Genomic DNA, 21,497 nt, shown 5'->3' with positions numbered 1-21,497 from the left:
CAACAGGCCCATCAAATGCCACGGGAAGGCTCTCTTAGGAAGAAATTTACAAATTCACAGTTCTAATGAATGGCACATATGCTTTCATTTACTTCCACAATTACTTTCCCATTCTGAGGCTGGACTCATGATTTTATCCATTTCTATGTAATCAATAAACATTCTCAAACATACAACTGAAATGTTTGTTTCTAACAACGCATTTTGTGTTCTAACAATCCCCTTAATTTGTATCTTCTAAATCAAATCTCCTCATGGCATTACCTGGTTTCCCAAGTTCTTCCACTAATGCCAGACACTTCCAGCCAGGATCCCACGCTAGAGTACACCACTCAAACACCCCAACACCGTCTCCCCAAATTTCACTGCCGATTGTCCTATTTGTTCACCCTTGTAAAAGGGTGTCTTAAACTGTCTTAAACTAAGATTCTAATAACTGCAAAAAGTTTTCTCTGTCAAAAAAAGCATTATTTAAATTCCCTGATATTCTGGATTGGATTCTGAAGTAGAAAGAGGAAATCAGTGGAAACCAGATGAAATCTGAATAAATTTCAGAGTTTAAATATCAGTAATATACTACTGTTGACTTCTGTTTTTAAAAACCTGTCATGATGATGTAAAATATTAAGGGGGCGGGGATGGATGAAGCATCTATCTGGATTTTATATCATCTTTGCAACTTGTCTGTAAGACTGAAACTATTCCAAAATAGTTTATTTAAAAAATAAGTGTTGTGTTTTTAAAAGAGACTTTGTGTCTTGATACAAAGGATGAGGAAGATGGAAATTGCAGATACAGGTTAGTTTTGCAACAAGAGAAGTTTGAGATGAAGAAAGTGTAGTCACTCCTTGTTTTACCCCACAAAGGCAGTTGCCTCTTTCTGCCTTTGCATAAAGTTTGGCTGTGAAGGAAATTCCATTTATTTGCATGGCATCTGCTCAGGCAACTACATAATCTCAGATTTGCTTTTCACAGAGATGAATCCTGTTGCATTATGGAGTATGGCCTTTAGAAAGGAAAGAGAAGCTGCCAGGTGAGCACTTAAGGCTCTGTTGCAGGAATGTTAGGCAAAAGTTGTGACAGACTAGTGAAAGTAAAGAGAAACTGAAATGAATAAATCAGGAAATATGAAGAAAATATATAACATGAAGAAAATAGACAATGGCAAGAGTGAGGGAAGAATGAAAAATGACTCCCAGATTTGCTTGTGTCACTGAGTAGATGATTGAAAAATTGACTGGGAAAAAAAGTTATAGAAGGAGACATGTGGATAGAGGGCAAAGATGATAAGCATATAGATGCTTAGACGCTTATGGAGATTTTAAGTGGCAATGGAAATGATAATAAGCTCAGAAGAAGGGTTGAACTGCAGGTGAAGACTGGACAACCATCAGCCTGAAAGTGATGGGGATAAATTTCCTGAAGATTACTCAAAAAAGTTATTAACATGATCCAAGTAGAATGCATAGGTTCAGAAATGAATAAAAACTAAAGTTCCAAATCATATAAATACACAGCCCAGAGATTATAAATCAGGCTATTCCTTAGACATATTCAAGTATTATGCTAAGAAATGTATTCAAAAAAGTTGTTTGTAAGCAAAAAAAAAACTGATTGTTAAAAAACTAATTTTGCCTCATGTAAATGTTTGCATCATGTTTCATTATTCATCCCTAAGAAATACCACAGTTAATAAAGAAAAGCAAATATATAGCTAAATATAGATAGAAATAATACACATGTAATCATTATTAACTGTTTCCACAGACACATGTTTATTTCTCTACAGTCATAACTTCATAAAAACAGCATAAAGAGTTTTCTTTAATATTAAAGGATCAATGGGTCTTTTTACTAACAATATCTTTAGTTATATTTTGGTTGAAATGAAGTTAGTAAAGCTCTAGAATGACCAATTCTACAAGATATTTAAACAATTTTCTCATTAGGCGAGTTTTCACTTCAGTTTGATTACTGATCTACATTTACATATAATTATTCCTTGTTTAGATTCCTCTATTGAAAGAGATCTGCTTCACAGCAAGATAAGGCATTAGCAGTTGCACTTAACAACGATTTCATATAGCAGTAGTTGTAGAATTGAACTGAGTATCAAGCATATGACTTCTTGTTCCCTTAAGAATAGTATTTCATTTCAATGTGAATTTCACATTGGAAAAAACTGAAATAATGATTACGTTGCAGTTGGAAATCTGCCCATAAAACACCAAAAATATTCACAGAGGAATGTGTGTGTGCGTGCACACAGATGTGCACGCACACACACACACACCCATAATTATAAAATTTTGGCATTCAGAAACCTCCATCCATAGAAAAAAATTACATTTGCTTTATTCATATTTACTAAACACTACTTATCCTAACTTCGATGTTAAAAAATTTTGTATTGAATCTCATCAAAGGGAAGCCTACAAAGTCCATCCCAGGACAAGAAATGTCTTAGTAGCATGGTAATCATTCAGAAGTTTAATTGAAAAACAGGAAATTGCTGAGTCTAAGAGAAGGATGGAAAGGTGAGACTCTATAAGCTACAAAAATCCTTTTGGTGATAACAGAGTTAAATCTTGGCCTCTTCTCTCCGTTTTTAATTTCCACTATCCTTGGGAATAAGGATGATCTGGCTTGAATATCTTATTTTAGTTTTGTTTTTCAACTTTTATTTTAGGTTATTATATTATGCTGGGGTTTGGTGTACAAATGATTTCATCACTCATGTAGTGAGCATAGTATCCAGTAGGTAGTGTCTATTTTTCCCATCTTTGTGTTCACATGGACACAACATTTAGCTCCCACTTATAACTAAGAACCGGAGGTATTTGGCTTTCTGTCTCTGAATTAATTTGTTTAGGATAATGACGTCCAGCTGCAGCCACATTGCTGCAAAGGACATGATTTGGTTTCTGTTTTATAGCTGTGGAGTTTTCTATGGTATATATGTAGCATATTATCTTTACCCAGTTGATGGGCATCTTGGTTGAGTACCCATCTTTACTAATGTGAATAGTACTGCGATGAATATATGGGTGCATGTGTCTTTTTGGTAGAACAATATATATTCCTTTGGGTAAATATCCAGTCATGGGACTGCTGGGTCAAATGGTAGTTCTGTTTTAAGTTCTTTGCGAAATCTCCAAACTGCACAGCACAGAGGCTAAACTAATTTACATTCCCACCAGTGTATAAGTGTTGCCTTTTCTCTGCCACTTTGCCAACATCTGTTATTTTTTGACTTTTTAATAATAGCCATTCTGACTGGTGTGAGATGGCATCTCATAGTGGTTTGATTTGCATTTCTCTGATTAGTGATGTTGAGCACTTTTTATATGCTTGTTGGCTGTATGTATGTCCTCTTTTGAGAAGTCTCTATTCATGTCCTTTGCCCAATTTGTAATTGGGTTGTTTTTTGCTTGTTGAATTGTTTAAGTTCCTTATAGATTCTGGGCATCAGACCTTTGTGAGATGCAGTTTGTGAGCTTTTCTAGTTTTAAATCATCTTGTGATACTAATAAAAATTTTTATTTGATTAACTGGAGACAGATCCTGCAGAAAGAATATGGATCTGTATATGTTACCTTGCAAAACAGAAGTTGTATTCTATAGGAATGATTTTAATTATTTACATTATTAAGATAAAATATGGCTCTTCTGTGACTCATAATGGATACTTGAAAGCTGTGAATCCTGCAAATATTACAACTTAAATATAAGGAATATGGAATGACTGTTGTCTCTATGGACTAACAAATCTAGGTAGCCTTTGTGGCACTAGATTTGTAAAAAGGTTTGACATAACTTTAAAATAATGATGTTTCTTTTTATGTTATACCACTTAATGACATAAAAGTTATTTTAAAATACATTAAGCCATTATGATATACACAATGGTGTTGTATCCAGTGTTATGAACTGGATAGAGAAAGAAAGAAGCCAAATTAGACTCTCTAAAAATGGCTAAACAAAATGTGTTCAAATTTGAACTCTACAGCTTGCTAATTTTATGACTTAAGAAAAATTCCACACCTAAAAAATACAGTTAATAATATTTACCTCAAAACTATTTTTAACAACTTGGAATGACGTAAGGAAATAATTTTATAAATTGAAAAGTACTTATGTGTGTACTCATTATGTTTGTCATATTGCTTAATCAACATGAAAGCCAAGAAAGTTGTCTTTATTTTGATGAATAAAATTCAAGAAATTGAATATGCAAAGTGAAATACAATTTTCTCAGTTTTAGAATATGGAAATGCACACAATGATAGAGTCCTGTTGAAATAAAAGTATTTTATATGCAATATGTATTAACTCAGTTTGTATTTATAATATACACAACTGTTTTCAAACACAATATTCTCCCCAAACTTTGGAAGTAGCATCTTTATGTGCCTATCATTTAAGTCAAGAAGGACATAAATTGTACTAACCACTTGTTCACAGCAGGTAAAGAATGCCAATAAATTAATGTACAGATCTGCATAATTCTAGTATTATGGATAGTAAAGTCAAAAGAGCTTTCCAAAAAGTTCTAACACACACAAAGTTCTAGGGCTCTTTTATCCTGTTTTAGAGTATTGTCAAGGATGGTAGAAAAATCCACTTTATGTTCTAATAAAATGGTTTTTCAATGAGTCCTAGAGAAGTCATCCATTTCCTTCAAAAATAATAATAGAATGTGTAGAAGCACATAAACTCTTTCAATGTGCATCGAATAGAGAAATTGTTAAACATTTAACTGACCTAAGAAGCCATACAAGTCACCCAGACAGCATGTGACCTTAATAAAGAGGTTGATATGGGTATTACCAAGTGGCAAAGAGCAATGAATAAAAAGAAAATAAGTGCAATATAAAATGTGAAGAGTTCAGGAAAATGACAGTAGCCTCCGAAAAAGCATCAGAAAAAGAAGTGACAACAAAATATTCTAGCAATGAGTAGATTATAAAATACATAGATCATATAAATACAAGAAATCCAGAAAGTAAAAACCTAGTAATAATGCTAAATCTCAAAAGTCTATAAGATTTAAAATTATTGCATTTTAAAAAAATTCTTACTTTTTTTAATTTTTTTTATTTATTTTTGAGACGGAGGTTCACTCTTGTTGCCCAGGCTGGAGTGCAATGGCATGATCTCAGCTCACTGCAACCTTCACCTCCTAAGTTCAAGTGATTCTTCTGCCTCAGCTTCCCGAGTAGCTGAGATTACAGGCATGTGCCACCATACCCGGCTAATTTTTGTATATTTAGCAGAGACAGGGTTTCACCATGTTGGCCAGGCTGGTCTCAAACTCCTGACCTCACGTGATCCACCCACCTCAGCCTTCCAAAGTGCTGGGATTACAGGCGTGAGCCACCGCTCGCGGCCACAAAAAACAGTCTTACAAGAATTTGCCATATGGAAAGCAAAGTTCTATTAAGTAACAAACTGAGCACTTAGTAAATATAGAAAACCTGTTATATCCCCTGTTATATGCATGAAATAATGACACGAGGAATGAATTAACATGGCAAAAAATAAAGACTCTGACTTCTATAGCAACTGAAGGTTTACAATTTCTCATGAAATGCTTATATTTAAGTCATATTGTCTGATCAAAGTGGAAACCAATAAGGTTGTCTTTACTTTGAGGAGTAAAATCCATGTAATTGGCAATGTGAACAATATCCCATAGGCAAAACGAATACCATATTCTCAACTTTAAAAAAGAAGGCATACAGGGCCGCGTGCGTCTCTGTCATGGACACACGTGATTGATCCTTTAACTGTATCCTTAACCACCGCATATGCATGCCAGGCTGGGCATGGCTCCGAGGGCAGCCAGGGACAGATGTATGATACAAGACTATTGGAATTAATACTAATTTCATATGTAAAATGTATTAGCTCAATTTACAGAATAAGAGGTATAAGAATTAGAGATAAAAATTAAACACAGATGGTTACCTGAAATTAGTTGATTTTATTATTTGTAGAGTAAGTACTTAGTAGTTGAATTAATAAGTTAGTAATTGAATTAATAATTTGTCTGTATGGTTCATTATGTTTTTCTAAGTTAAATGTTTCTGAGCTTCAGATAAGAATCTTAACAAAACAGGCCATCAACTATGCTAGGCCATTATATTATTTTCTTTAATCAAAATGGCAAAGACTTTTATTTTAAATGATAAAAACTCGTTGGAAAAGTTCAGAAAAATAGGACTTGCAAAAGCAAATTGGTAAAGAGTGTCTAATGGGAAGTTTGGAAATAATTACCAAAATATACATTGTGTATAAAATTTGATCTAGCAATCTCATTTCTAAGAATTTACATTGATATAACTATATATGTATAAAATATGTGTACACTAGGATGTTCGTCACAGTATTACAATAGCGGATAAGGAGAAATAACCCTTAAGTTTAATAGAGGATTGATTAAATAAATCAACAAATAATTTACAGGGGATAGCTATTATGCTCAAGAATCATATTTATTGATATAGAAATATTAAAGCTTGATACTGAAGTCTCATACATTCACATTGTAAATATGATTAAATTCAATTAACTTACTCCTTTAAAATGTTATACAATTTAACATTATTTCTCATAGATCAACTCTACAATTCCATGAGCATTTTTTTTCTTTTTAAACAAGAAGACAATCAGGGAAGTTAGTATCACTCATAATGATGTAGGTTATAAGTTTTTTGATACCATAAATCACAAATTTAATATTAACAGATATTACATAGATTTTAGTGGCCAATATTATCAGGTTTAACTGGAAATAAATTGATAACACCTCAGTGAATTCAGTGATACTGAATATCTAAAATATACAGAACTGATCCCACTAGTATGAGCATAAAATTCAATTACCTATTCATTTTTCCTTGGATATATGTTAGCTTCATTGTGAGCAGAGGTATACTTCATTTCATTGTTAATTTTGCTTCCCTAGGCCATTTCTCTGAGATTAACCAGGACTTCTGTGTACCACAACTACATTTTTTCTATTTCTGATTCTATTTTGAAAAGAATATGGAAATGTCTTTTAATTTCTCTGCTTATTATTAAGAGAAAAGGGGCATCTATGTAAATTGTGACTTACATAAGAAAAATAAAAACATATAATGACCTATTACTCTAACTTAAAAGAATTTCTGTAACAAAGGAATTAAAGTACTAAGGCAGTTTCATAGATTATATGAAGAAAAGAGATGTTTCTCAAATGAGGTGTGTCATGCAATTAATATAAAATTGTAGTCAAATCTTTGTGCTATAATCTTACTGCCTCAGGCAATAGTACAGATGAGAAAAGGAGGTCAGCATAGGCAGGGAAAAGTAAAAAAAAAAAAAAAAAAAAACTGAATCATGCTCCAAACCCCAAAAACCTACACACACACAGAATAGATATTCTTTGCCTTTTCCATATTATAAGTAGGATTAGGTATACAAGCTTATTGATTTAAACAGAAGTATTCTAATTCAGTGATAAATTTCATCTTTTATACTTGTTTATAGTAAGCTAAAATCATGTGGTGAAGAGGTGCCTAAAGGTTGAGGTAGGAAGAAAAATATAAATTTTTAAACATTTTATATTTCTACATCCAACACTGTTATTAATATTATATATCAACTTGTATTGTTATATATGAGGTAATATGTTAGTTGTTGAGAAGAATTTAAAGCTGAATAAATATTTAACTTATCCTTATGGAATAAGAAGTCTAAAAGGAGAGATAAGACATGGTCACACACTAGAAGTACACAAGATAGAAAGTGATAAAGCATATAATAGGTGTTACGAAAGTTCAGAGGAGCAAGAGATCATTTCCAGTTCTGTGGATCAGAGATGGGAAATCATGCAAGCAAAGCTTTGAAATCCATGGGTAGAATTTAGACAACTAAAGATGGTGAGGTTAAATCAATTCCAGAGGGAGTTTAAAATACGGACAGATGTACGAAATCGTTCAGAATTCAAGAAAAATATGGGGGCGAAGAGAATTTTCCTAAAGTAGAAGCTACTTTGACCCAATAAACTTTGAAATAAAATCTAGAAAATCAGGTTGAAACCAGATTTTGGCAGATGTTGAAAGTCGTCTTAAAAGGTTTACACAAAATTTGGTAAATTATGGAGGCATGTAAGAATCTAGGGCAAAAAAAAATGAGATCTTATGTTTTTCAGTAACTCTTCTAAGATATGTAGGATGGATTGGAAGGAGAAGAATCTGGAGACAGTACAATTAGTTAAGAGATGCATTAATCACTAAGAAGTGAGGCATGGGCAAAGGGAATGCTGCTGGAGTTGGAGAGTTACAGATAAATGTGAGAGATATCTAAATGAGACCTGACAAGCCATTATCTTCATGTGAAGTTATGTTAATGATAACTCTGACGCTTTTAATTTTAGTGACTACAAGTATAGTTAAGTCAAAACAACAAATAAGGATTGAATGATAGACAATGGAAAATGAATTCAGTTTTAGACACTTTGAGTTTGATGAGCTGAGGGGTAACCAAGTGTATCTGTGCAATAGTTGGGAATGTGGCACTGAGATGTATTTTGTAATTAATTAGGTGATTATGATGTAGTAGATTGTATCAGTGCTTGTGTATGTGGTACTAACTCAAACCTATGGTTGATGAATATGTTCTGGCTCTACTCAACTAGACTACTTTAAGAAAGACTATAATGGAACATATGAATCCCTAAATAAATAATAGCTCTACATTCTTGTTAATGTCCGGCTGTATGCAGCCATGCAAATTTTGTGGAATTTATTTTCTTCCTTGTTTCTGGATCAAAAAGTTGTAAGTAATCTGATTTAAAAAAAATTCTATTTTAAATAAATATGACTGTGGCTGGGTGTGGTGGCTCACGCCTATAATCCCAGCACTTTGGGAGGCCTAGGCAGGCAGATCACGAGGTCAGGAGATCGAGATCAACCTGGACAACATGGTGAAATCCCGTCTCTAGGCTAAGACAAAAAATTAGCGTGGTGGCAGGCACCTGTAGTCCCAGCTACTTCGGAGGCTGAGGCAGGGGAATCGATTGAACCCAGGAGGCAGAGGTTGCAGTGGGCCCAGATCGTGCCACTGCACTCCAGCTTGGTGACAGAGCAAGACTCTGTCTCTAAATAAATAAATAAGACTGTGTATAATTTAAATTGACTTTAAAACATATTATTCAAAAAATCTGACATACTTAGAAACCTAATGAGTGGCACAATGAGAGTAACTTAAAAATTAAGGTACAGGTATTTGATAAAATACTAGAAGATTCTGAAAATCATGAGTTAGAAAAATAATCAAACATTTTGAAACATTTACTACTTTAAATATTTTTTAAAAATTTAGATACAAGTGTCTCTACTTTTGTTAAAAGATTGAAAATGTATTTATCTCTTTTCCCTTGAGACCATTTAAAAGTAATATTAAACGAATGAACATTGCATATATCCACAATAATGAAGATATTTAGAGAACGGTCTTAAATAAAAAGAAATCCTTTTTAATTTTGGGGAAATCATTTGATGAAAAAAACACAACAGGGAAAATGAAGTAGAATCTTAGACTGAGGGCTTACCATGGTAAAAATTACTAATAAAGAAGTAAAATTCAGGATGTTCATAATCTAACTGATAAGCTTAAGATACAAAAAAAGAAAACAGAATTGAAGAGAAAATTATTTTTTAAAATAATGAAAGAAAAATTCCCAGATCTGAACATAAAGCTCCATATTTAAAAGATAATTCCGTTAATTGAAAAAAGAACCATGCAAAGGAACAGAATCAAAATATCTCATAATACCAGTAATAAAAGTGCAAAGAAATGAGAATTATATGGATCAGTAATCAGTAAGATTGAATAGAAAAAGACAATGGAGCAGTACGATCAAAATTATAAAGGGAAATGTTTTTCAGCCTAAAATTTAATCCCTGCCAAACTATCAATTGAATATCAATAGGCAAAAAAGTCAACCTTGTTCAAAACTTCACATCTTATACTTAAAAAATTAGTTTTAAATGAATCATAGATTTAAATGTAACTCTAAAATGGTTAGAATATAACAGGAGAAAGTATTTGGGATCTAGGACCTGGGGAAGAGTCATTAGACATGACATCAAAAGCACAATTCATAAAAGAAACAACAATAAATTGAACTTTACCAAAATTAAAAACCTTTGTTCTGTGAAAAAGCCTGCTAAGAGAATGAAAAGGCAAACCACATACTAGGAAGTAATATTTGCAAGCTGCATATCTAGTAAAGAGTTCATATCTACCATACATAAAGAATTCTCAAAACTCAACAGTTTAGCCAGACATGGGGCCTGTGCCTTACACCTGTAGTCCTAGCTACTCCGGCGGCTGAGGCAGGAAGATGGATTGAGCCCAGCAGTTCAAGGCTGCAGTCAGTGAGCTACAGTCATGCCACTGCATTCCAGCCTGGGTGACAGAGCGAGATACTCTCCTCCTATCCAAATGTCTCAAAAAAATTTTTTTAATTAAAAAAAAACCTCAACTGTTAAAAAAAATAATAACAACTAACAATTCAATTAGAGAAAAGGTAAAATACAAGAGGCACCTCACTGAAGAGAACATATAGATGGCAAATATCACATGAAAAAAAGGGTCGACATCAAGAGCTGTTAGGGAATTAAAATTAAGACCAAGATGAGTTATCACTGCCGATCTATTAGAACAGATAAAAATGTCTTTAATGACAAAACAAAAATCTCATTAGGATGCAGAAACAGTTCACCTCTCATACACTGCAGGTAGCATATAAAGTGATAGTCTCTCTGAAAATAATTTGGCAGTTTCTTAAATACACACACACACACACACACACACACACATACACACAAACACACACTTACCATAGGACCCATCAATTGTAATCCTACACATTTAATCCAGATAAATAAAATGTATGTCTATACAAATACCTACACTATTCATAGCAGCTCTATGTGTCACAGACAAAACCCCTAAACAAGCAAAGTGTCCTTAAGTAGTGAATGATTAAATTAACAGTGATACACACATACTATGAAATACTACTCAGCAATAAAAAGGCAAGGGCTAGTCACATGGGAAATGATGTGGATTAACCATGAGAACATTATGCTGATTGGAAAGAGCCCATCTCAAAATGTCATGTAAGGTATGATCGCATTTTTATAATATTCTCAAAATGACAAAAAAAAAAAAAAAGTGAGATGAGTGGTTTCCAGGGTTTAGGGATGATGCAGAGAAGGTACTATAAGGGCATAACATGAGGGAGATCTTTGAGGTAATGGAATAGTTCTGTGTCTTGACTTCACTGGTGGTTATGTAAATCTACAAATGTGATAAAATGACAAAGGACAAACACATATTCCCCAGTGTCAACTACTGGTTTGTTACTGCACTGTAATTATATAAGATGCAAACCATGCCAACCACTGGGATAGACTGTGCAAAGGGTCTGAAACCTGTCTGTTCTGTCTTTATATCTTCCTGTGAATATATAATTATGTCAAAATAAAAAGCTGAAAAAAGTAAAACAAAACATGTTTTATGACATAAAATATAATTCAAAATTATTAATCCTTTGGAAAAAGTTTAACATATGGCTCTCTAAACACATCATGATTATAAAAAGATGTATATATAGCATTGTCTTTGGGTCTGCATGCCTTTGCTAATCTAGGCTACATTTCTAGACAGTGAACTTTTCAACATAAGTGTAGTAGAAAGTATATTTGGACTTAAAGAGACCTGAGCTTCAATTCCACATCCAGCAGTTATTAATTTAAAAAGCATACTTCTCATGTAACCATGAGTAAAAAATCTTAATGCTCACTTTAGGTTATCACCTTTAAAGAAGAGATAATAAATAGTTATATGCTATTACAGTCAAGATCAAATACAGTTTATGAAGTATTTTCTACTAACATTCTTCCATTTTTGTTTTAGAATTGAATTGGATTCTATATTGAATTCTATTTCAGGAAGAATTAGATCTTTTCATAGGACAATGAGTACAATATGCTTTTAAAGTTATATCATGGAAGGTCACTGGACATTGTTTCTATTTCTAGCTTAAAAACTTGATAAAATAAAAAAGAGGCCTCTGAATTGTGTTGTAATATATGTAAGAAACTTGGGACACAAAAAACACAGAAAAACACAGATGCTGAAGAGAAAAGAGCTATTGGAAATAAAGAATGAGCTGCAAATTTTAAATGGACAGTAGGAAATATGTGGTATTTATGAGTGTGTATATTTAACTACTAAGAGAACAATCCCACAGAATAAACAGCATGAAGCATGTGAAATCATTTGTTAAATTTGCAAAAGAATATGCGTTCCATCTCTCTTTTTCTCTTTCTCCACTTTCTTTCCCTTCCCCCAACAAGATTGGGTTGACACGTCTTTTAAAATAAACCATAATCCACTTGTCACTTATGTCATTACAAAGCTTGAAAGCCTGCCTAATGAGTTTGCACAAATCCTCTTTTTAACATGTGTTTCGTATACTCTTCTAATTAAATATTTATCACCATATCTGGACCTACAAATAACAGTATTAAGGTATGATCCTGAATAAACCTGTTCTTGTATTATTCTCACAGAGCTTAGCTTCCCTAAAAAAAATCATTTCATGGGTCATCAGGATAAAGCTTGCTACTTTTATTCTTTTGTTGCAGCAAAGGATGAACATAATTTGAAATTTTAAATCGTGAAAGAACATGGATTTTGGAATCAGTTAAACCTGTTTGAATCCTTTCTCCACCACTTAAACTAAGTAACTTTTGGGAAGAAGGAAATGATTCTCTGAGCTTATTTTCTCACATATATAATGAGGATCTTAGAATTTTTATAAGAATGAAATTAGATACTCTCTTTAAAGCTCATACGCAGCGTGTTGCACATGATAGCAGCTTACTAATAGAGATCACTGTCATTAATAATTTATTTAAGAACCTCTTCCTCATTTTTGGTTACTCATTTTTTTTTAGTGTGTTCCTTAGTTTTACATACTGTTTTTCTACCTATTCATTTCATTTATTCTTTTTGCAAATATTCACTGAACATTCATATAGTACTAGGCACTATGCCATATGCTGTGAGATGTACAAGACTGTCTCTACCTTAGATAAGAAAAAAGACTGGAACACTGGATATTGCAGTAGAAAATACGTAGTCAGCAGCATCACAATGCTACCAACTGAAGGTTATTGATAGGTTGGTTCTTTGGAGAACACCAAAGGCTTCTGAGAGGGGAAACTTTTTAAGCTACGCCTTGAGAAATTACAGAAGACAAAAACTGGGTAAAGAATTCCAAGTAGAAGAAATTTCATGAACAGAAGTAGTTATAAAACAGTGGGACTTTCAGTCAGTGTGTCTGAGAGGGAAAACAAAAACACAAACACCTGTGTTTTAGAAAAACAGTTTACATACTACCAGGCCAGCATTTTGGACTTCTAGGTAATCAGTGGGAAATCAACAAAAAAAAAGTTTTTTAGTTGCTGTTGAACAAAGTATATTTGTTGTAATAGCATCCAGATTAACAACTCGTGTAATGTTCTTCCGTGTAAAGCATATTATCTAAAAATCAGTTAATTGAAAATTAATGTATGTATGACATTTCTGAATTTCCTGTAGCCAGTCTATAATAGTGAAGCCTAAAGCACCACTACTCAGAAGATTAAAAGGCTCAGGCCGGGCACAGTGGCTCACGCCTGTAATCCCAGCTCTTTGAGAGACGGAGGCAGGTGGATCACCTGAGGTCAGGAGATCGAGACCAGCCTGGCCAACATGGTGAAACCCCATCTCTAATAAAAATACAAAAAATTAGCTGGGCACTCTGGCAGATGCCTGTAATCTCAGCTAGTTGGAAGGCTGAGGCCGGAGAATCGCTTGAACCTGGGAGGCGGAGGTTGCAGTGAGCTGAGATCGTGCTATTGCACTCAGCATGGGCAACAAGAGTGAAACCCCATCAAAAAAATAAATAAATAAAATAAAATAAAAGTCTCAAGTAGTCAAAGAATGATAAATTCAATGCAAGATGTGGTTACTGTCTGATTCCTGGCAGTGCACATATTAGATGACTTCCTGCCTTCTTTATGCTGTTAAAAAGAGAGTTATTTCAGCAATAATCTACATATTAAGAGAAACCCATTTAACCTGTCAAAAAAATGAATGGTTGAATATCCCTAAGAATCAAGCCAGGTATTTTATAATACTTGCAAGAAAGAGTGAATAGTTTCTAATTGCCATTTTTCCTTCTCCATTTAAAAAAATGAAGTTTACAAGTTAAGGGTTAAAAAAAATGATGTGAAAGCAAACTGACCATGCAGGAGGAGATACCTGGTCATGAAGAAAATAAATAAAAATAATCTTGTTATGAGTTGAGGGAAAAAAAAGTGATTGGCTTGGTGAGAATTTTATTTGTCTTTTTCCTTTTCTATTCAGAATAGTTTATAAATAGGATGGTACAAGTTATCCATAGTTGAAATATGGGTATAGTTGCAATAACATAATTAAATAAACTTTAATTTATATCATGGCTTTGACAATTTATTCTAGTAATATATTATAAAAGGTATTGAGCCATTCCCTTATAAAATAGTCAACAATCTTGTATGCTATACTTAAAATGTATTTGGATGTAATAGACACATATAGCTTAAATTTGTGTTACTTCCATTTTTCATTAGGCATCAGTGCCTCAAAATATTAAGAGAATCTTAGTACCATCTCAAATATTGTACATTTTTTAAATGCTAGAATTTACAAAGAATCATTCTTCTCAGTATGTCAACATTCCACTACCCAGACTGTGATATTACCTAATAGAATTGTACTACCCAGACTGTGGTATTCTATTGAGCTAATTTCTTATTAAATTTTTTATTAAAAAGTTAATAAAAAAATTTGGCTAAGTGTGTACATAGATTTCAGTTAAGATACTCTTTTTAAAATTATATTACTTAGCTTCATTACTATTTCCCATGACTGCTACTCTGCCTTGCATATTTTTGCATTGAATACTGAGGTCTTCACCAGACAGTAAAGACAGGAAAGGTTAGCTCAGGAGAATAACGGATGCTGTGTATAACTATGGCAACACAGAAATGTAAAACACCGGGGAAGGGGTCAATTAAATGATTATTTATCTTTGTGTTCTAAAAATATTCAGCTACAGTAAAAGAAAATTGCAACAGATCAAATGATAACAAATATGATGACGACTATGAGATTACAATGTGGATTTAAACATTCTCTACCTCCCAAAAGCTGATTTTTAAATTTATACAATACTTCTATATCCATCATACTATTTTAATTAATTCATTGAGGTATATGAATTCACTAAAGTGAAAACATGTTATTTACTTTTAAAACATAAGAAAAGACATTTTTACTTACATCAGAAATCTTAAACTTCTAAATATTTTGTTTTACTAAGGCAGATATTTCTTTGACTATCAATGATAGTACATGTTCTAAGAAAACACAAAGAAAATACATTTAGGACATACAATCATGAAGTGTGACTAGCAAGTAATGCGATAAATTTGTCAACAAGCATGCTAAGAACTATACACCCAAATGAGCATTATATTTCCAAGCAGCCACTTTGGGAGATCAGACACATTTCAGTGGTATTGCCATTGCTCAAAACATTTCTAACTTCTCCATTAGAACCACTCTCAGAAATAATTGATGAACCATGCACAACTCAGGCTCATTGCTTTATAAATTGAACCTCATACAGCAGTAACTTGAGGCAAAGCAGAATCAAGAAAATATAATTTTCTCTTCCCATTTGTTTATGAAAAGAAAATTAACTTTCAAATTATTTAGTCCTAAAATGAACCACTTATATAACCCTATTATATAAATTTAAGAAGACAATTGTAAAAAAATAATTAATCTTTCCTTTCCTATTATAATTTGAATAGAAACGTAATATGGGCAAATAACAATCAGTGCGATTTTGTGGTGAACTGTCCTGCTCATCTAATCTGATTCTTGTTGATCTCCTTTGCTGTGACCTGTGCAAGAGACCATCTTAACAAATTTCACAGTATTTTATTGCTCCTCATTCTCCTTAATCTCTCTTTGTCACCTGACCTCTTGATCATTCTTTCTTCTTCCCAAAAGGCTGTGAACAGTGTTTTTAAAGGAAATTCCACGCCACACTGTACCTTTAACTTTTCTCTGGCTTATTGCATTAAATCTTCTTCCCTAGTTCATTTCCCTTTTCTATTCCTAAAATATAAGTGTTATTCTACATTCAGCAGTCACTAAAGTATTTAAATATTTATTGAATAAATGAACATTTAAGCCCTCAGTTCTCAGCTCCATTTTTCTCTGTCATTTCACCTGCTAAACTAAATCTAACAGATTTAACTATCACTACCACTTAAATACCAAGTTGCCCCCACTCAGTCTTGCTCTAGCCCTTCTCCTTTCTAGTTATGCAACCCTAAGCAAGTTATTTAGCCTCTTTGAGTCTTAGTTTCCTCATATTTAAAATATGAATAAAAATATTGACTATCTCATAGAATAATAACCAAGGAGATAATGCTTAGAAAGTTTCCAACACGTATGTCTGAAGCATTTTAACTATTATTGGTTAAGATCCTCAATTATTTTAACTGCTGTGGTGCTTTTTCCACAAATCTTTTATGACATTCTCACTTGGATATCATACAATCAAATCAGCAATTTAAAAAAAAAAAAAAAAAAGAACATTGTTTAGCACTTGTATCAAGATAAAATTTGATACTTTTGATTAAATTAAATTTTGCAAGTACCAGAATTAAATTCTTATTAATTTTTTTATCCTACCTTTAATGATGAAGTATAAACAGCAGCAGTTTCTTAGGTTAATAGAGGGGTCCCATGTAGATTTAAATGCTCTATATTGTCTTTGAATATGCCTATGAAATTACTATGACCTCTGACAGGAAAGTTAAGCAAACCATAACTAAATGTTCTACATATCTTTAAACTTTTTTTATGTATTGATTTTCCTAACCCTGTTTTTTTAATGGATTGCCATGATCATGAGTGGAATCACCATTCTTTCAAGAAATCTGTTCCTTTGACCCTCTTAACCCCATCTCCTCTGCACAGACGTAATACCACTGATGTTTACTGTTCCATCCATCTATAGCCACCCTTGTTCTCTCATGTTTGGACCAGCATACTATACTTTAAAAAAAAAATTTCTTAAACTTTGTTTTGCAATTTCAAGGAGAAAAAACCATGTAACTTTTTAAACTAGAAAGTTGACTGCAGAGTCCAGTTCCCAAAAATATTATAGCTCTAAAGTGGTTTATGAGTATAATTTGTGTCATTAACCCATAAACTGAAAAGAAATACCTTCTATGATTCTGCTAATTCCCCTTTACTTTTTAAATTAATTAATTTTGTAATTGACAAATAAAATTTATATATTTATATTATATATGTATGTATATAATTATATATATATATATTACGGAGTTAAACATGATCTTTAACTTTCCCATCTGCCTCTCAGTCTTCCAATTATTCCACACATACTCTCATCATGTTAATTCTCCAGAATGACCAATTTTATACTGTCTGATTAAAGTTTTGTATTCCTCCGGCACCTATCTATGATTTCTTATACAAGTATTTAAAAATATTGCAGAATAAATCTCATATCTTTCCACAGAAATTCCCATTGATTGCATGACAGTATTGTCCATAAGATCTCTCATATTATTATCTTTACCATGGTTCTGTGAATGTCAAATGAGGAGAAAGGAAACAAAAGAAATAAGCATATATAAATAATCCTATGTAAGACGTGTTGGCTTGCTATATTTTCTTTCAATTTCACACAATAACTTTGTGAGACAGGTATTATCAATACTATCAGTAGCAAAGAGACTCAGAAAGGTCAAGGTTATTGTCCAGGATGAAGAATCCACATTTGCATATGAACTTGTTACTCTTGTCTCAAAATTTATGCCTATTTTATTACTTACCTCCCTTCTTTTAAGGAGGGTTTTAAAGAGGGGAGGTCCCTAGATGTATTCAGTTTCTATTGCTGTTGTAAAAAACTGCCACCAACTTAGTTGCTTAAACAATATACATTTATTATCTCAGAGTCCAGGGGACCTGTATTAGTCTGTTCTCATGCTGCTGATAAAGACATACCTGAGACTAGGTAATTTATAAAGAAAAAGAGGTTTAATGGACTCACAGTTCCACGTGGCTGGGGAGGCCTCACAATCACAGCTGCTGAAAGGCACATCTTATATGGCGGCAGACAAGACAGAAAGAGCCAACCAAAAGGGGAAACCCCATATGAAATTATTAGATCTCATGAGACTTATTCACTACCACAAGAATAGTATGGGGGAAACCGCCCCCATGATTCAATTATCTCCCACCAGGTACCTCCCACAATATGTGAGAATTATGGGAGCTACCATTCAAGGTAAGATTTGAGTAGGGACACAGCCAACCCATATCAGGACCAGAAGTCCAAAATCAGTCTCACTGGGTCAAAATCAAGGTTTGGGCAGGGCTGGGTGCTTCTGGAGGCTTTGAGGAGACTATCTCTTTTCCTGCCTTTTTCAGCTTCTAGAGGCCACTTAACTTCCTTGGCTCTTAACCCCTTTCTCACATCACTCCAACATCTTGTTTTCATCCCGAAATATCCTACTACTAGACGTTAACCCTCCTTTCTCCCCTCTTAAAAGGTCCTTTATAATTACACCCCGTCCACCAGGATAATCTAGGATAATCAACTTCTCTTTTGTCACATAAAGTAATATATTCACATGTTCCAGGCATTAGGACACAGACATCTTTTCAGGGAGGGTTGTATACTTAGCTTATCACACTGGGTATAACCTCTGATAATGGAGCCTAAACCCATTGGACCAAAAGCTGATGGTATTTAGATGTCCCAACAGTATCTATATGGCAATCTTTTGTCAAGATACATTGAATGCTATAAAGCATCATTCAGCCTAATGAGAAAGCTTATTTCCTCACCTGCTCATTGTATTATGAGGCTTCATTTTGATAAATAAAATCGAATTATTAGTTTTTTCTAAACAATGAAAAGAAGATTGAAAGGAATGGAAAGTGCACGTTAAACTAATAATTGTGGTTTGTGGAAGGATTTATGAGAAAAAGCATGCTTGCAATTGCACTAAACTCAAAATAGAAATTTAAATTTTTGTTTTCACATTTTAATGTAAAATAAGCCTATTCCTGGCTCCTATTTCTTAAAGACATTGCATGGTTCTTTTTTTTTTTTAACCAAGAGGGTCTTTAAATTTTGACAGTGTATTTTCCAAACTGTACTATTTTCAAGCATATATTATAAAATTAATACTTCATTATCCACCCTGAGCAAAACAAAAAGTCAAAATTTGTTTAATGATTCAGTTTTTGCTTATCATAAGAACATTACTTAGTGGTGCTTGAATTAACAAAAGGGATTGAGCTAATTGATGATTTCCCTTCTTAATGATACACTAACTTTTTAGGTCATTTCTTCTACTTCTCTCAGTTTCATTAGTCCAGGGCCACTGATACTAACCATTTCTATAGATAAACTAGGGCATTTCCATGGTAAGTCAAGGAGAAGAACATTTTCTACCTTCTTCTGACTGCTTTCTTTCTCCCACCTGAAAAATTGTCAATCTTTCAAGAGTTTTTAATTGACATTGAGGGTCATAAACACATACCAGTTGAATTTTACTACCAAAGAACTGTATTACATTGAGATAAAAGCTTGACTAAGCATGAAGTTACAAAACTTAAACTATAATTAAAATTGCCAATATATGGTCTTTGTTTTGATAAATATATTAGCCTTATTACATTAAACATCATATTGCATAAAGAAATATTGGCATAAAATGACATGAGATCCATGGTTAAAAGAGAGAAATGTATGTTATTAAGCCATAAAAACTGCATAAATTTCAAAGAAGACTGCAATGTCTTATATTAGAACATTTTAGTTCACGAATAAAATTGCTTAAATAGTTAAACATATATAGTTGTTTAAGATAAGTATGCTAAATGTAGAGCCCTCCTCAGATTCTCTGAAAATCAAAGAACAAAGGAAAACAAAATGATCTCTTAGTCAGATTAAAGACTTAAAGGTGAATATTAATTATAAATATATGTATTTCAAATATGTATATCATTATATATTGATTTAACCTCCTGTGAACAATAGTTGTCTTGTAAACAGATGAATATGAACTTCAGAAAACAAACTTTCAGATGGAATTTATTTCAATTATGCCACAGACTCAGAGAAATGTCACATTTATTCAAAGAGTTATTTATTACTTAGAAGTCTAAGTGCTTTGACCAATGAAAAGTTAATAACAAAAAGAAAAAAGCTGAGAATAGCAGGATTTAAAGAATGCCAATTTGTAACCCAGGGGATAGGTATTTACATACTAATTGTAATGTTCCTGCTGTCACATTACCTTCAGCTTGAAGATCAGTCAGAAAGAGAAACTCGGCATCATCTGTGACAGACAGTGGAACGAAAAATGCCAGTGAAGTGAGTTGCCGTTTCCAGCTATTTTTATCTCAGAAGATGTACAAATGAAACACTTGAGGCTTCTTTTAGTCTCGATGGTTTATTTCCTTCATTTATGATAAATACGCTAATTGTTGTCTTTCTTCCTGATTTTTTCTCCTTTCTCTATTGATTTCTTCTTTTTGAAAACATGTCAAGAATTTGTGGCTTACTTTTGCACTTTATTCTTTATGTGGGCTAAAGAAAGGTTGTAAAGTGGAGATAGACCACTGAACTTTCTTTATGTAATTTTTTTTAAATTATGAGATGAATTAGAGACATAAGATATACATGATCCTTGCAAAAATTATCACAACGTTTATTGAAAAAATTTTACATGGATATTAAATGCTGGATAAGGAAGCAGCTGTCACTTCCCGGAGCACATGGACTCCTTGCTTGAATTTTCCATTCTCCAGCACACTGCTAATTGAGTGTGAACAGCTAAGTTGTTGGATTCCACATTTTTTAATGCAATACAACTGGTTCTAGCTGGCACAATTAGCAAGATAACTGGTAGCTTTCACGCAGTTCCCATCTGGCCTGGCTCTTCTCTGGACATATAATATGGGTACTGCTGGCCTTGATGGCACTTGCTTAATGAAGAAAATAGAAAGGAAATCAGCCAAAACCCCATGAAATACTAAGTGAAATTTTGGCTTCAGATACACAGTGACTTTTCATGGCAAATCATACACAAACAAAAACTTACTCTGATTATGCATCACAATTTTACAGGAAACAAACACAGAAATGAAAAGAGCCAGACAAAACTTCTGTTAAAATTCAGTAAAAGGAAGAAAAAAAGAAATGAGGGAGTGGCCATTGTCCATTTTCTCAGGTAGCACATACCAAGTAAAAGTCAACCAAGTCAGTAGAGTTTAAAATCAAC

General features: G+C 33.0%; 1 protein-coding gene across 1 annotated transcript in view; it reads left to right on the top strand.

Annotated features, from left to right (window-relative positions):
- The first annotated feature begins 8,475 nt into the window (after positions 1–8,475).
- The window catches only part of RGS21 (regulator of G protein signaling 21), a 35,092-nt gene continuing 22,070 nt past the window's right edge, over positions 8,476–21,497 (top strand). Inside the window, exons 1-2 of the mRNA XM_055233970.1 lie at positions 8,476–8,577; positions 19,551–19,635. Coding sequence (XP_055089945.1) covers positions 8,476–8,577; positions 19,551–19,635 — 187 coding nt within the window. The remainder of the gene's footprint in view (positions 8,578–19,550; positions 19,636–21,497) is intronic.

Source organism: Symphalangus syndactylus, chromosome 19 (assembly GCF_028878055.3).
Source record: "Symphalangus syndactylus isolate Jambi chromosome 19, NHGRI_mSymSyn1-v2.1_pri, whole genome shotgun sequence".
In the NCBI taxonomy this organism is placed as follows: domain Eukaryota; kingdom Metazoa; phylum Chordata; class Mammalia; order Primates; family Hylobatidae; genus Symphalangus; species Symphalangus syndactylus.
This window is presented reverse-complemented; position numbering and strand designations above follow the sequence as displayed.